This window comes from Carlito syrichta, unplaced genomic scaffold (genome assembly GCF_000164805.1).
Source record: "Carlito syrichta isolate Samal-C Ts95f unplaced genomic scaffold, Tarsius_syrichta-2.0.1 Scaffold153566, whole genome shotgun sequence".
Classification (NCBI taxonomy): Eukaryota; Metazoa; Chordata; class Mammalia; order Primates; family Tarsiidae; genus Carlito; species Carlito syrichta.
The window spans coordinates 239,766-257,815 of NW_007097662.1; the positions used below are offsets into that span (position 1 = coordinate 239,766).

At 37.6% G+C, this 18,050-nt stretch overlaps 1 protein-coding gene across 1 annotated transcript in view; it reads left to right on the forward strand.

Annotated features, from left to right (window-relative positions):
• TERB1 (telomere repeat binding bouquet formation protein 1) overlaps positions 1-18,050 on the forward strand; it is a 55,980-nt gene that overhangs the window by 21,408 nt on the left and 16,522 nt on the right. Inside the window, exons 9-12 of the mRNA XM_008050650.1 lie at positions 2,865-3,017; positions 6,131-6,262; positions 7,217-7,342; positions 8,354-8,514. Coding sequence (XP_008048841.1) covers positions 2,865-3,017; positions 6,131-6,262; positions 7,217-7,342; positions 8,354-8,514 — 572 coding nt within the window. The remainder of the gene's footprint in view (positions 1-2,864; positions 3,018-6,130; positions 6,263-7,216; positions 7,343-8,353; positions 8,515-18,050) is intronic.

Below are 18,050 nucleotides of genomic sequence, written 5' to 3' on the forward strand. Positions count from 1 at the left end.
GAGCCCAGCAGGTCGAGGCTGCGGAGGCTGGGAGCGGCCACTGCACTGCAGTCTGGGCGACAGAGTGAGACTCCAACTCAAAATAAATAAATAAATAAATAAATAAATAAACACATCTAGAAAAGCCTTAAATATCTAGTAGTTAAACTTAGTACTAAAAAAAATCCATGAGTCAAAGCATAAATCATAAAGAAAATTAGAAAATGTTTTTTAACTGAAAGTGAAAATATAGCATTAGAAAACTGAGATGCAGCTGGGCTCAGGGGCTCAGCCTGTAATCCCAGCGCTTTGGGAGACTGAGGTGAGTGGACTGCTTGAGCCCTTGGATTCGAGACCCACCTGGGCAACTTGGCGAGACCTCATCTCTACAATAAATCAAAAATTAGCCAGGCGTGGTAGTGCACGCCTGTAGTTCCAGCTACTTGGAAGGCTGAGGTGGAAGGATCGCTGGAGCCTAGCAGGTCGTGGCTGTGGTGGCTGGGAGCGTACCACTGCACTCCAGTCTAGGTGACAGAGTGGGACTCCAACTCAAACAAACAAAAAAACTGAGCTTCTAAGTGTTTAGAGGGAAATTTATAGTATTAAGCCTTATACAAGAAAAGAGCTGGGTGTGGTGGCTCATGCCTGTGATCCCAGCACTTTGGAAAGCAAAGGCAAGAGGATAGCCTGAGCCCAGAGGTTTGAGACCAGCCTGGGCAACTTAGAACTAGTCTGTACAATAAATAAGAAAAATTAGCCAGGCATGGCAGCATGCACCTGTATTTCCAGCTACTTGGAAGGCTGAGGTGGAAGGATCGACTGAACCCAGCAGGTTGAGGCTGTGGTGACTGTGAGCAGCGTGCCACTGCAGTCCAGCCTGGGTGACAGAATGGGACTCTTGACTCAAAAAAAAAAAAAAAAAAGAGTGCACTTCTGAAATTCATCTATAGATTCATAGCATTCCCAGTCAAAATCCTAGCAGGCTTTTCTGTAGAAATTGACAAACTGATTCTAAAAATTACGTGGAGCCAGGCATGGTGGCTCATGCCTATAATCCCAGCACTTTGGAAGCCTGAGGTAGGAGGATCACTTGATGCCAGGGGTTCGAGATCAGCCTGGGCAACATAGCAAGAACCTGTCTCTACAGAAAATCTGTTTAAAATGCAATGGCTTAGAATTAAAAATAATTTTTTAATAAAAAAAGAACAAAATTGCAGAACTATTTTCAGTTGCCTGATTTCAATACTTATATAGTAATCAAGAAAGTGTGGCATTCATGTAGGTATAGGCATATAGATAAATTTTTTTTGAGTTGGAGTCTCATTCTTTTGCCCAGGCTGGAGTGCAGTGGCACACTCACGGCCACCCCAGCGTCGACCTTCTGGGCTCGGACGATCCTTCTGCCTCAGCCTTCCAAGTAGCTGGAATTACAGGCGCGTGCTACTATGTGTGGCTAGTTTTTTAATTTACTGTGGAGACAAGGTCTCGCCAAGTTGCCCAGGCGGGTCTCAAACCTGCGGGCTCAGGCAATCCACTCACCTCAGCCTCCCAAAGCGCGGGATTACAGGCTGAGCCACCGAGCCCAGCTCACGTTTTACTTTTAACATATTAGTGGGTGTGTAGTGGTATCTCTGTGGAGTTTTAGTCTGAATTTCTCTGATGACTTGAGCATCTTTTTTTGTTTTGTTTCCAAGTAGCTAAAACTACAGTCACAAACCACCATGTCCAGCTAATTTTTTGTTTTATTGTAGAGATGAGGTCTCACCAAGTTGCCCAGACTGGTCTCAAACCCGTGGGCTCAGGCAATCCTCTCACCTCGGCCTCCCAAAGTGCTGGTACTATAGGTGTGAGCCACCTGGCCAAATATTTTTTTTGAATGAAAATACTTTCTAGTTTTAAAACAGAAGTTTGTTTTGGAGTCTCCATAATATTAAAGATGTTTGCTTGTCTATAAATAACATTTCCTTACAGTTCCTTTCCCAGATGTGGAAAATTTTGAATATTGTATTTTTTAGATTAGATTTCTATATTTTATTGAGTAATACAAAAAGTAATTTTTGTCTTTGAATCATCTGTGTCTAATTTATGGAACTAGGGTAAACTGGGAAGAAGGTTGGTAGAATATAATCAATCAGCAGACCCTGTATCAAGGTATTCACTGTTTTAAGCCCATTACTGGGATAGAGGTTCTTGAATACTATTGAATCCACAGACCCATGGGATACTGTCCCGTCAGAATTATTTTAAACAGGGGAACAAAAGACTTCAAACTTTAAAAATATATATCTGTCATTGAATTTTTGCTTGGAATAGTTATGACTCTCAAAGATAATGTTATAATTTTACTCTCCAAGAAGTAAAATAATTTGGTATAAGTAAGATTAGATGAGATGCGTGTTCTTTTGGAATAGTAAATTACTTTGTACTTTGGAGAGTCAAGCAATCTGAGGAATGAATTATGTTGGAATTCAAAAAATAGGCAGCTTGCTAATTACCAAGCTAAATGAATGAATCTGTTCTTTATAACTCTATTTATATATTTGCTTAATAATTTTGAAGGCTAGTTTAACAGTGCCATTCTTACAAAATACATCAGTTCTTACTAAATAAAACAAAAAATATTTCTAACATACAAGAAGGAAATTCTATATTATACATGTAGTTATACTATGTCAAAGTGAGGTGCTTACATTAACAAGTAAACTATTTTATGATTTTATATATGTGTACAGGTAAAGATTATATTTTTGATTCTTTAATTTTGGGATTTTTTAGTAAGTATCTGAAAAGGTCAAGTTAATGTCATATTTATCGCAAATTTATTGAATGAAACTACACCCCTGTATTGTTTAAGATGGTAATAGTTTTACTACTTTATATTTAAGCATATGTTCAGAAATACTTTATATCTATGGGTGGACTGGATGTATTGTCTCAAGTTCTTGTGCAACTGGAATCTGATTCACACAAGACTCTTTCCAGTGCTAAACTTGCAGTGGTTGTGACAAAGACAGTGGATGCATGTATTGCTGATAATCGTGAGTAAAAATGCTTAGTAATTTTCTATAACTGAATTTTGTTTTAATTCAGCATAGTGAAAGTTGAATTGGTATATTGAACAGTAACATGGATTAGCCTAACGGTTTCTCATAAGTGGAAAGGAATATTAGGCATTATCTCATCCAGCACCTTATTTTCCCATGGAGTTTATGACTTTACTAAGTATTTAAATCTAGACCTTCAGGGCTGGGTACAGTGACCCACACCTGCAATTCCAGTACTATGGGAGGCTGAGGTAGGAGGCTCACTTGAAGCCAGGAGTTCGAGACCAGTCTGGACAACATAGCGAGACCCTGTTTCTACAAAAAAAAAAAAAAATTTTTTTTTGAGTTGGAGTTTCACTCTGTCACTCAGAGTGAAGTACAGTGGCATGCTCATGACTACCACAGCCTCTACTGCTATGCTCAGGTGATCCTTCTGCCTCAGCCTTCCAAGTAACTGGAACTACCGGCATGCACCACGACGCCCAGCTAATTTTTTGATTTATTGTAAAGATGAGGTCTTACCAAGTTATCCAGGTTGGTCTTGAACCCATGGGCTCACGAAATCCTCTCACCTTGACCTCCCAAGGTGCTAGGATTAACAGGTGTGTGCCACCACATGCAGCAACATTAAAAAAAAATTAGCTGGATGTGGTGGTGCATACCTGTAATCCTAGCTACTCAGGAGGCTGAAGTGGGAGGATTGCTTGAGCCCAGGAGTTCGAGGTTACAGTGAACTATGATCACCCCATTGCACTCAGTCTGGGCAGCAGAGCGAGTCCCTGTCTCTAAAAAATAAAATAGGAAGTAAATAAATGTAGACCTTCTGACTTCATATCTAATGATAGAAATAAAATATAAGATTGTATCATTCGTGGCCGGACACAGTGGCTTACGCCTATAATAACCCAGCCCATGGGTTAGAGACCAGCCTGGGAAACTTGGCGAGACCTCATCTCTACAATAAATCAAAAAGCTAACTGGTCGTAGTGGCATATGCCCGTAGTTCCAGCTACTTGGAAGGCTGAGATGGAAGGATTGCCTGTACCCAGCAGATGATTGCGGTGACTGTGAGTGTGTCACTACACTCCAGCCTGGGCAACAGAGTGAGACTCCAACTCAAAAAAAATTTTTTTTATAATTCATAAGCCTTTTATTTAACTTAAAAAGCAGAATCAAACTAAAAGTTTGACATGAGAACTCAAGGGACATTTTTAAGACATAAGGAATGGGAAACCCAATTTATAGATTTTTTTAAGGATTATGTAAATAATTAAGGTATCCCTCTTTCTGCTAAGTATGAGGTCTAATTTACCCAATGTGGCATTACTAGTGAATAGCAGAATAAGACTTAAACCCATGGCGGCTTCTCTCATGTACAAACACTGAGAAATGATAGTTTATAACTCTCTGTAATAAGAAACTCTATTGGTATTCACACATAACTGGAGGGAAAAAAGTAGATGGAATTTTTTTTTTTTTTTTTTAAGTTGAGGTCTCATTCTGTCACCCAAGCTAAAGTGCAGTGATGTGATCATGGCTTACTACAGCCTTGACCTCCTAGGCTCAGATGATCCTTCTACCTCAGCCTCTGCAATAGCTGGGAGTATGACATGCATCACCATGCCTAGTTAATTTTTTGTTTTTTGTAGAGACAGGGTCTTGCTATATTGTCTAGGGTTGTCTCAAACTCCTGGGCTCAAGCATTCCTCCTGCCTCAGCCTCCCAAAGTGCTGGGATTACAGACATGAGCCACCATGCTAAGCCTAGATGGTTTTTTAAAAAGCTGGGACCTCCAGCTTGGGTAACAGAGTGACACCTCAACTCAAAAAAAAAAAAAAAAATCTACTTTTCCCCTATGCACTGAACTTTAGTGATACAAAAAATAATTATAATATAGTCTCTTGAGGAATTCACAACCTTATTGTTTTTTTGAGTTGGGGGCCTTTGTCACCCAGGCTGGAGTGCAGTGGCATGATCATGGCTTACTTCAGCTTCAACCTCCGAGGCTCAGGATATCCTTCTGCCTTGGCCTCCTGAGTAGCTGAGACTACAGGCGTGTGCCACCATGCCTGGCTAATTTTTCAAAAATTTTTTTTTTTTTTTTAGAGATGAGGTCTCACTATGTTGTCCAGGATGGTCTAGAATTCCTGGGTTCAAGCATTCCTCCTGCCTTGGCCTCCCCAAGTAGACATGAACCACTGCGGTCAGCATGACTTTATTGGTTTTTGTGTTTTTGGGGGGGGTTTGTTGAGTCAGAGTCTCACTCTGTCGCCCAGGCTGGAGTGCAGGGGCATGCTCACGGCCACTGCAGCTTTGACCTGCTGGGCTCAGGTGATCCTTCTGTCTCAGCCTTCTAAGTAGCTGGAACCACAGGTGTGCACCACCATGCTTGGCTAATTTTTCTGATTTATTGGAGAGATGAGGTCTCGCTAAGTTTCCCAGGTTGGTCTCAAACCCCTGGACTCAGACAGTCCTCTCGCCTCTGCCTCCCAAAGTGCTGAGATTACAGGCGGGAGCCACTGCACCTGACTATGACCTTATTACTGATGTCAGCATTGTTAGACTGTAGGTGAACTCTGTTAAAAGCCCGTTAAGAGAAGTATAGCTTAAAATGGTGGACTTCTTGACTTCTGTCACATCTCAGCATCGGTTCAAATATGCTTCATTTCATCGTTAATATCAGCAGAACCATGGTCAATTAATAGTACATTTCAATGTCAGCAGGAATTGATTAGGTAGAAAAGTCTTTAATGTCCAATCTAGATAAGGAGAGGTATGTAAGATGAGATAAGCACATTCAACTTTTAGGAAAGTAGTATTACTCCATATTTACAACATTATGTAGAACAACTAAAAAGAAACCACTTTCCAAAAATTCTGCTTTAGTAATATGTGTTTAGTATGAGAAGAAGGAGTAATGAGGGCTAATGCAATAAGCCATCATCTTTTTTTAATGAATTTATTTGTATTCATACATACACACATATATTAGATGTTATATATGTATATTCAGTATTGTGTAGATATTCTCCCTGCATAAACTCTGAAAAAATATATATATTTATAAGTTATACATCTGTGTTTTTTTTTCTATTTTGTACTGATAGCTGCTTTTGGGATAGTACTATCCAAGTACCACATTGTTTCAAAACTTCTGTCATTACTGCTTCATGAAAGTCTGAATTCAGGAGAAAAAATTAGCATCATACTTACTCTTGGTCACTGCACAGAGGATTGTGGTAAGAATTGGATTTATTTAGTGTGCTTATTGAAATAGTAGGGTGAAAATATATTTTTTCGTTCACCAGTCATATGAAAGGCTTAAAAGCATTGCTTTTCTTCCAGTCATTCAATTCCCAAACCAGTCATTTTAGCTCCTCCTCCTTCACACATTGTATGCAGTCAGTCACGAATACCTGTGGTTCTATTTACCTTTCTATGTTCTTTCAGCTCAGTGCCAGTGCTGTCCTCCTAATTTAGGCCACCAGCCCCTCAACATCTCTCATCAATATTATTGCAGTAGCATCCTCGCTATGCTCCTTCCCTTCTATCTCCATTTTTCAGTTTACTCCTCACATTGCTACACAAATCTGATTCCGTTCTCCCTTGCTGAAACATTTCAAGTTTCTTTTTCTACTGATTATTCTCTCCTGTTGCTATTCTTTTTCCTTCCACTTCCATTTTCCTTCTCTCTACTTTCCTCTAACTTTCCCTTTGTTTAGTCTCCGTCTTTTCAATCCTACTTCCCTTTCTCCCTCTTTCTTCTAATCTCCTCCTTTCTCTCTTTCCCCCTCTTACTTTTCCACTTCCATACCTTTGCTCTCTTGCTACTTCCACTCTTTTTTCCTTCCCTCATTTTCTACTCCTTCCATCACTTTATTTCTCTATTCTTTCTCCTAATCTCTATGTAATTTAGGATTGACTATACTTTTTGTTAAACCTAGTGAGGGGAGTTTGTTTACTCTTATGAGATATGATATTACTCTGTGGCTACATTTCAGAGATCATTTATAAGTCTTAGGTATATTGTGTAAGTGGATTATTTCCTATATTGAGAATACCTTTGAAACTATGTCTTTCTGTATTTTTAAAGACTTGAACTATGTTCATAATTATCATAGGGAAGAATTATGACCTCATAGAGATAGTTTATGATAAAATCACTATCTTCTTTAATTCTTGGTGTTTTTCAGAGGAAAATCAGTATGACCTTTTTAAAAACAATGGGCTTCCACTCATGATACAAGCCTTAACTGAATCTCAGAATGAGGAACTAAATAAAGCTGCCACATTTGTGCTTTACAACTGCAAAAAAATTAGTAAGTTTATTATCATTTTAAGAACATACCAACCAATTTATATCTGCTTTAATAAGCCAAGTCCTTTTACCTCTCAGATTCTGCTTACATTTGAAAAGCAGAGTATATAATTTGGACATGAGAACTAGGGTATATTTAGTATATATCAACCTATATGGAAGACAGCAGCAGTATGGATAATTATTTTATGCTATATGGACAAATTTAGTTTGTAGAACTTAAATTTGAGGACAAAGGGTTATTATTAAATCATAAGTACATTCATTTATTTTAAAATGTTTGAGTTTCTGTTATATGCCAGGCATTTGCTAGACATTGGGGATTCAGTGATAAAAACATAATGTGTGCACTCATAGAGGTTAGTTTAACTAAAGAAATAGACGATAACTGAATAGCCTCAGAAATTAGATTATGTGTTAATATAAGTTGACATAAGGTTTTTGAAAGGATGGATCACAGATTTTTGAGAGCCTGTAACAAAGGAATCTGGCCTAGACTTTGAGAGGAAGTGATTCTTGAACTGAGACCTGAATGTCTAGAGTCAACCGGAGGGAGCCTGGTGCATTTAAGGAATTGATGGCTTGTGTGGCCAGAGCACAGAGGGGAATGGCCATGATAAGGATTTTGGTCTTTGTGGAAGAAAAATTACATAGTATGTAAAAAAAAAAAAAAAGTAAAATATTATAGGAAGAAACCACTTTATGAACTTTGTTTTTTAAAAAAATAACTAACCTATATCCATATACCTGAGAATGTTTGTGTGTCTGGCTTAACATATTTTCATGTTTTTTTTATAACTCTGAAGAGTAAGGTCTAATTATTCTTTGAGCCCTGGGCCTCTGCCAGATACTCTTTACATTTATTTTCAGTACCAATTAAGCTGTTAAGATAATCTGGATGGATAAAACTTAGAGAAGGGTTGGGGTAGGGTATGAGGTTGTCCTTATTTAAAGTGTTAAAATAGCATTTCTAATAATTTATAAACTCATATTTTTTCCCATATTATAAAAGTTGAAAAATTATCTCTGAGTCGAGGAGACTATTCTCTTGATGAAAATGAAGCAGAGCAATTAAAAGACATTAATGTGAAAGAGAAGAATCTTGATGAGAACTGGAAGAAAGCACAGGAAATTCTACGCCGAATAGAATACCTTGAAAGAGAAATAAATAAGGTTGGCTTCTTTGTTTGAAAGAATATAGAACTTTTTTCAAGTATTTTTAACAGTAGAGGTTGGAGGGTAAAATTTTTTTTATTCCTAAGTTATTTTTTAAAAAATTGTTAATGTTTTAAATGTAAAATTCCACAGTAATACTTGAAGAATCATACTTTGACATAGGACAAAAAATATCTTTAAAAAGTAGAAATGATGACTGAAAAGATAAGAAAAATAGCAAATACAGCCAAGAGCTCTAACATCTGAATAATAGGAGTTTAAGAAAGAGAAAAGATGGAGAAGTAATGATCAAATAATCTCTCTTCTCTGTATACTTGTATAAATATTTTTATGTGTGTGCATGCTTTGTGTCTTTGTATATGCATATATTATTAAAAATAGTGTCCATGTTAGTATAGTGTAGTGATTTTGTTCTTTTAAATGACTGAGTATTATTCAGTATCATAGATATTCCATAATTGATTTAACCAGTCCTTTACTGATGGATATTTATGTTATATTTAACTGCTCACCAGTTTAAACATCTCTAGAGCAAACGCCAGCTGTGTGTGTGTGTGTGTGTGTGTGTGTGTGTGTGTGTGTATGTATGTGTGTATATATTTTGTAATAGCTTTATTGAGTTGTAATTCACATATCATACAATTTACCCATTTAAAGTAGTCATCCCACAGTATCCATGTGGTATTGGTTCCAGGACCTCCCATGGATACCAGAATCTACAGATAATTAAATATCTAACATAATTTTGTGATATTTGCATATAACCTATGTACATTCTCCTTTATGCTTTAAATTATCTCTAGATTACTCATAGTACCTAATACAATGTAAATGCTATGTAAATATTTGCCTTATTGTATTGCTTAGGGAATAATGACAAGAAAAATGTCTACATGTTCAGTAGAGGCACAAGTTTTTTTCAAATATTTTCAATCCTTGGTTGAATCTGTGGATGCAGAACCCATGGATATGAAGGGCCAAATGTATATTTCATTGGCTTTTAGTATGCTCACAGAATTGTGCAACATCATTACAGTCAATTTTAGAACGTTTTCATCACTCTAAAAGGAGGCCCTGTACTATTTAGCAGTCACCTTCCGTATCCTCCAGACAATCTATTTTCTGTTGATAGATTTATTTTTTCTGAACTTTTCACATAAGTGGAATCGTATAATGTGTGGTCTTTTGTTACTGGCTTCTGTTATTTAAGCATAATGTTTTCAAGGCTCATCCATGTTGTATATATTAGTACTTCATTCCTTTTTTAAAAAGTAGTTTTATTGAGATATAATTTGCCATCATGCAATTCACCCATTTACCATAAATTTTTAGTAAATTACATTACTGATTCTTTTAAACTGTGATAAAGTATATATACCATAAATTTTTTCATTTTAACCATTTTTAAATATACAATTTTATGCCATTAAGTACATTCAAAGTGTTGGGCACCCGTCGCCAGTAATTAGAATTTTTTATCACCTCAAAGGAAACTCTGTATCTGTTAAAAGTCACTTTCCATTGCCCTCTCCCCCAGCCCCTGGCAACCACTAATCTGTTTTCTGTTTTTGGATTTTCTGTTCTGGATATTTCGTATAAATAGAATCAGACAATATTCAGCCTTTTGGGTCTGGCTTCTTTCTTTCTTTCCTTTTTTTTTTTTTTTTGAGTTGGAATTGCACCCTTGTCAGCCAGGCTGGAGTGCAGTGGCACACTCACGGCCACCCCAGTGTCGACCTGCTGTCCTCTGGTGATCCTTCCACCTCAGCCTTCCAGGTAGCCAGAACTACAGGCACGTGCTACCATGCCTGGCTAATTTTTAATTTATTGTAGAGACGCAGTCTCACTAAGTTGCCCAGACTGGTCTCGAGCCTGTGGGCTCCGGCAATCCACTCACCTCAGCTTCCCAAAGTACTGAGATTACAGGCTGAGCCACCGAGTCCAGCCTGGCTTCTTTCACTTTGTATGTTTTTCCAGTTCATCCATGTTGCAGCATGTATCAAAACTTCATTAAAAAATTTTTTTTTCCATATATATATTTATAAATATATATATACCAGTTTAGCCATTTAAAAATGTATAACTCAGTGGCATTAAGTATATTCATACTGTTGTGCAACTATCACCACTATCCCTTTCCAGAACTTTTTCATCATTCCAAACTGCAACTCTGTACTCCTTAAATAATAACTCCCCATTTACCCTTGCCCCTAGCCCCTGGTAACCACTCTTCTACTTTCTATCTTTATGAATTTGACTATTCTAGGTTCCTCTTGTAAGCAGAATCATACATAATTTGTCCTTTTGTGTCTGGTTTATTTCACTTAGCATAAAGTCTTCAAGGATCATCCACATTATAGCATGTGTGTTTTTTCTATACTAACAACCAATTCTCCAACACTAACAATTCAATTCTAAAACTAACTTCTTGAGTTAGTACAGACCCCACTTCATTCGTAAGTCCTAGGAGCCGTTTGTACTTATGACTTGACCAGCTGTAAATTTAGGGGTTCCCCTAACTTCTTCAGGTTCAGTGATTCACTAGAATGCCTAACAGAACTCAGAGGAACACTTTACTTACATTTGCCAGTTTATTATAAAGGAAACAACTGAGAAGCAGCCAAATGAGAGAGATGCACAGAGCAGGTATATGGGGAGTGCAGAGATTCCATGCCCTCTTTCGATATGTATGCAACCCCTCAGCATCTCCATGTGTTCACTAGCTGTCCCTAAAGGTGGGAGTGGTAGGGGATGCTAACACTTTCCACCCTCTAATCAATCATGGGTTTGGTTTTTCTGGAGACCAGATGCCCTCCTGACTCACCTCATTAGCAAAAGCTCAGATTTAGTCAAGAGGGGCTTATATGAATAACAACAACTACAACAAAAACTCCTATCACTAAATAATTCTAAAGGTTTTAGGAGATATGTGCCAGGACAAAGGACAGAGATCAAATATATTTTTTATTATACCACAGCATGTGTCAGAATTTCCTTCCTTTTAAAGGCCAAGTAATATACCATTCTATGTATATATCACATTTTGGTTTTGTATGCATATATTACATTTTGTTTATCCATCCATTGATGGACATTTGAGTTGTTTTCACCATTGTAAATAATTGCATGAACATTGATGTACAAATATTTGTTCACATCCCTGTTTTCAGCTCTTTTGAGTGTATACCTAGAAATTAAATTGCTGGGTCATATGGTAATTTTATGTTTAGTTTTTCTTTTTTTCTTTTTTTTTGAGTTGGAGTCTCACTCTGTCACCCAGACTGGAGTGCAGTGGCTGCTCCCGGCCACCGCAGCCTCGACCTGCTGGGCTCTGGCGATCCTTCCGCCTCAGCCTTCCAAGTAGCTGGAACTACAGGCATGTGCTACCACGCCTGGCTAATTTTTTGATTTATTGTAGAGATGAGGTCTTGCCAAGTTGCCCAGGTAGGTCTCGAACCTGCGGGCTCAGGCAGTCCACTCACCTCGGCCTCCCAAAGTGCTGGGATTACAGGCTGAGCCACCGAGCCCAGCCTATGTTTAGTTTTTTGAAGAACCACCAATCTGTTTTCCATAGCAGCTGCACTCTTTTACATTCCTATTACTAGTGCACAAGGGTTCCATTTTTTTCACATCCTTGCCAGCACTTGTTATTTTTCCACTTAAAAAATATAGCCATTCTAGGAGGTGTGAATTGATATCTCATTGTGGTTTTAATTTGCATTTCACTAATAAAATGTTGATCATCTGTTTATGTGCCATTTATCTTTTTTTAAATTTTATTCTTAAAAAAAATCTTTCTCTTTCTTTTTTTTTTTTTTTTTTTGAGTCCAGGTATCACTCTGTTGTCCAGGCTGGAGTTCAGTGGCACAATCATGACTCTTCAAGCTTCAACCTCCTGGGCTCGGGTGATGCTTCTGCCTCAGCCTTTTGAGTAGCTGGCACTATAGGTGCATGCCACTACACTTGGCTAATTTATTTATTTCCTTCCTTCCTTCCTTCTTCCTTCTCTCTTTCTTTCGTTGGAGTCTTACTCTGTCATCCAGGTTGGAGTGCAGTGGCACACTCATGGCCACCACAGCCTTCACCTTCTGTGCTCAGGTGATCCTTCTGCCTCAGCCTTCCAAGTAGCTGGAACCACAGGTGCATGCCACCATGCCTGGCTAATTTTTTTTTGATATGTTGTAGAGATGGGAATCTTGCCAAGTTACCCAGTCTGGTCTTGAACTTCTGGGCTCAGGCAATCTTATCACTTCCATCTCCCAAAGTGCTGGGATTACAGGCATGAGCCACTGTGCCCAGCCTAATTTTTTGATTTTTTTGTAGAGACGAGGTCTCGCTATGGTGCCCAAGCTGGTCTTGAACACCTGGGCTCTAGTGATCCTCTTGCCTCATGCTCCCAAAGTACTGGGATTACAGGCAGGAGCCACTGAGTCCAGCCTGCTTATCTTCTTTAGAGAAATGTTTATTCAAGTCCTTTGTCTGCTTTAAATTGGATTTGCTCTCTTTGTTGATATGTTGTGGGAATTCCTTATATATCTTGACTATTAATACACCTATCAGATATTTGATTTCCAAATATTTTTCTCCCATTCTGTATGTGGTGTTTTTACTTGACAGTCTTTTGATGTACAGAAGTTTTTAATTTTGATGAAGTCCAGTTTATCAATTTTTTCTGTTAGTGATTTTGGTGTCATATCTTAAGAATCCATTGCCCAACTTGGCGAGACCTCATCTCTACAATAAATCAAAAATTAGCCGGGCGTGGTAGCTTGCGCCTGTAGTTCCAGCTACTTGGAAGGCTGAGGTGGAAGGATCACCGGAGCCCAGCAGCTCGAGGCTGCGGTGGCCGGGAGCGCACTCCAGTCTGGGCGACTGAGTGAGACTCCAACTCAAAAAAAAAAAAAAAAAAAAAGAATCCATTGCCAAGTCAAAAGTCAGATACTTCATTTCTTTTTATGGGTGAATCTTTCATTGTATGTATATAATACCTCATTTTATTTATATATTCATCAGTTGATGGACATTTGGGTTGTTTATACTTTTTAGTTTCTGTGGACATTGATGTATGTATATCTTTCCGTATTTGTGTTATTTCCATAGGATAAATTTTAAGGAGAGAATTTTTGGTTCTAAGTTTGTATGCTCCAGATTTTGATAACTACTGCAATGTAGACAGTCATCACAGCTCAGTGGGTAATAATAGCAAGAACACTGGTGCATCTGAATTCTGATCACATCATTTACTGCCTTCCCATTTAGGGATGTTGTGAAATTTCTATGTGCTTGAGTTTCATCATTCGTAAGTGGGGAAAATAATAGGATTTCTCAAACACCTACAGTTGTTGCAAAAATTAAATTAAGTGAAATAAACTATGTAAAGTGCTTAGAACATTACTTGACACATAGTCAATGTTCAGTTAATTTTAGCTTTTATTGCCTTCCAAAAAGGTTGGTACACTGGCACAAACTGTATATGAAGATTTTTATTTTTTCACATCTTTGCCAACATTGCATATTATCAAACTTTTTAATACTTGCTGATCCAATAGATGGCAAATAATATCTCATGCCTCTTAGCTGTTATCTTTGTTTCACATTTTAAAAATTATTGGTGAATTAGAGCTCTTTACTGTGTATATATTGGCTATTTGTATTTATTCTATTGGTTGCCTACTTTTGCCCATTTCTCAACTGTTTGTCTTTTTCTTAGTGATTTTTAAGAACTGTTTATAGGGAAATTATAATCTATATTATTTATTGATTATACACTGTGGGGTAGGTATTTTATGGCCCAGCATAAGGTTTAACTTGGTGACTGTTCCATGTACACTTGAAAAGTTGTACAAGTTATTTTGCTGTTGTTGAATGGAGTGTTCTATAAATGTCAGATCAAGTTCTGTAAATGTCAGATTCAAGTCTTCTAACGATTTACTGATTTTCTTTGTACTTGGTCTGTAAATTAGAGAGAGTTGTTAAAATCACCAAGTATGATTGTACATATGATTGTACATTTGTCTATTTTTCCTCTTTCAGTTTTTGTTTATTGTCCATATGCATGTAGGATTGCTGTGTCTTATTATTGGCCCTTTTATCATTGTAAAATGTCCTTGTGTACATCCTCTCTGACATTTTTTTTTGGTAGTTATATACTTTTCAGTTTTTTACTTTTTAAAAAAATAACAGCTTTTATTGATATATAATTCATGTGCTGTATAGTTCATCCATTTAAAGTGTGTATTTTAGCAGTGTTTAGTATATTCATAGATTTGTGCAACTATAACTACAATTAATTTTAAAACAGTTTCATTGCCTCAAAAAGAAACCTTTAACTATTTCCCTGCATCTCTCCTCCAGTCCTAAGCAGCCACTTATCTACTTTCTGTCTTTATAGATTTGCCTATTCTGGGCATTTCATGTGAATGGGATAATATAAAAATGTGATCTTTTGTGACTAGCTTCTTTTACTTAGCATAATGTTTTTGAGGGTCATTCATGTTGTTGCAGGTATCAGTACTTTGTTTTCTTTGTGGCCAAATAATTTGCACTGTATAGATATACCATATTTTATGTATGCATTCGTTAGTTTTGCCTTTAACTTATATCTTCTGTGTCTTTATATTTAGCATTTTAGCAGTAGTTTCCTTTTTCTTTTCTTTTCTTTTTTTTTTTTTTCTGAGTTAGGGTCACTCTGTCACCCAGGCTGGAGTGCTGTGGCACAATCACGGCTCACTGCAGCCCTGACCTCCTGGGCTCCAGGGATCCTTCTGCCTTAGCCTCCTGAATAGCTGGGACTACAGGTGTATGTGACCACACTCAGCTTATTTTTTTATTTTTGTAGAGACATGGTCTCACTATGTTGCTTAGGTTAGTCTTAAACTCCTGGGCTCAAGGAATCCTCCTGCCTCAGCCTCCCAAAGTGCTGGGATTACAGGCATGAGCCACTGCGCCCAGCCAAGTTATAAGACTCTTATAACAGTATGCTTACATTTCCATTTGTTCTTTGTGCTATTGATGTCATAAATTTTACTGCTATATGTGTTATAAACTTCCCAGTATACAGTTTGATGAATTATGCTAATTTTATACAGTGGTGTAATTATCACAGCAAATGAAGATATAGAACAGTTCACTCACTCTAAAATGTTGCCTTGTATCCCACTGCAGATGGTTCCATTATTCATCCCTAGGCCCAAGCAGCACTGATCTACTTTCTGTCACTAGTTTTCCTTTTCTATAATTATATAAATTGAATAACATGTAATATTTTGTGTTAGAGAAATAATGTTTGAGATTCACTAATGTTGTTTTATTAACATTTTGTTAACATAAGTGTTTGAGATTCACTAATGTTGTTTTATTAACATTTTGTTCCTTTTCACTGCTGAGGTAATAGTCTGTCATAGGAACATATCACAATTTATCTACTCTCCATTAATGGACATTTGGATTGCTTCCAGATCTTGGCTACTATAGACAGTGCTGCTATGAACATTTGTATACACATCTTTGAGTGAATATACATTTTCATTTCTCTTGGGTAAATACTTAGGAATGGAATTTCTAGGCAATTTTATTTTAAGGGTTATCATTCTCCTTTAACATTTCTTAGAGTGTAAGTCTGCTGGCAGAAAATTATCCCAGGTTTTGTTCATCTGAAAATGTCTTTATTTACCTTCATTTTTGAAGAATATTTTCCCTAGATGTAGATGGATCCTTTTAGCATGTTAAATATGTTATTTTAGGCTGGTGGCTCACACCTATAATCCTAACACTTTGGGAGACCAAGGCAGGAAGATTGCTTGAGTCCAGGAGTTCAAGACCACCCTAGGCAACATAGTGAGACCTCACCTCTACCAAAAAATTTTTTTAAATAGATGGGCATGGTGGTGAGCACCTGTCATCCCACCTACTTGGGAGGCTGAGGTGGAAGGATTGCCTGAGACCAGGAGGTCAAGGCTGCAGTGAACGCTGATCATGCCACTGCACTCCAGCCTGGGCAACAGATTATGATCTTGACTAAAAAAAAAAAAAAAGTTATTGTTTTTTTGCCTCATGTTGTTTCTAATAAGTAAAGCATGACTTATTTTTGTGATTCATAAAAGCATGAATATTAGGTTTTCATGCTCACCTGTAAGATGTGCCTCCCTCAAACCTTGTTATGACATTGGCACATTACCTGTCTGATGTGAAAAAAAAAGTCAGCAGAAAATTTTATCTTTATTCTTCTATATATGTCTTTTTACCCCTCTGACTACTTTTAGGATTTTCTCTGATTATGATGTGCCTTAATGTGATTTTCTTTTTGTCTCGTTTGGGATTTCAGTTTCTTGGATCTGTTGATGTTTTAAATCAAATCTGAATACTTTTTTGGCCATTATTTCTTGGATAGTTTGAAAGATTCCCAATTACATGTTTGCTTTACTTTTTGACCATCTCCGATGTTGCTGAAGCTCTGTTCCTTTTTTCTCTAGATTCTTTTCTCTGCATCCCTTAGTTTCAGTAATTTTTATTCTCTGCCTTTAAGTTCACTGATCTTTTCTCCTGTGGTATCTAATCTGTTGTTAACTCTATGTAGTGAAATGTTCATTTCTAATATTGTATTTTCAGCTGAATAAGTTTCATTGATTATTATTTTTTTCATGTTCATTCTTTCTCTTTTTTTTTTGAGTTGGGATCTTACCCTGTCACCCAGGCTGGAGTGCAGTGGCACAATCACTACTCACCACAGCCTTGAACTCCTGAACTCAAGCCATCCTCTACCCTAGACTCCAAGTCCCAGCTGGAACTGCAAGTGTGCCACCACATCCAGCTATTTTTTAAATTTATGTTTTATTTTTTGTAGAGACAATATCTCACTATGTTGCCTAGGTTGATCTCAAACGCCTGGGCTCAAGAAATCTTTCCACCTCTGCTTCTCAAGTACTGGGATTACAGGTGTGAGCCACTATGCCAGATGGTTATTTTTTTTGAAACAGAATCTCACTCTGTCACCCAGGCTGGAGTGCAGTGGCAGGATCACAGCTCACAGCAGCATTGAACTCCTGACCTTAAACAATCTTCCCACCTCTGACTCCCGGGTAGCTGGGGCTATATGAGTATGCAACCACACTGGCTAACTTTTTTTATTTTTCAGTTTTTGTAGAGATAGGGATGGCAACTATGTTGCCCAGGCTGGTCTCAAATTCCTGGGCTCAAACAATTCTGCTTGAGCCTCTCAAAGTGTTAGGATTACAGACATGAGCCATGTATGTGCCTGGCCCAACTGCTTCTTAAAGAGACTTTGATCCAGTCTTTCTGGTCTTAACTCCATCTTCACCACACCTTCTAGAGTTTCTTGGTAACTCCAATTCCTAAACTTTTTTGAGGGTTTGGCAGTATATCTTAGGTAATTTCATGGATTTTCCCACTGTCACAATGGGAGGGGATCTGAGAGGGTTGCCCTCTCTCTCTCTCTCTCTCTCTCTCTTTCTCTCTCTTTATTTATTTATTTATTTATTTTTTGAGTTGGAGTCTCACTCTGTCACCCAGACTGG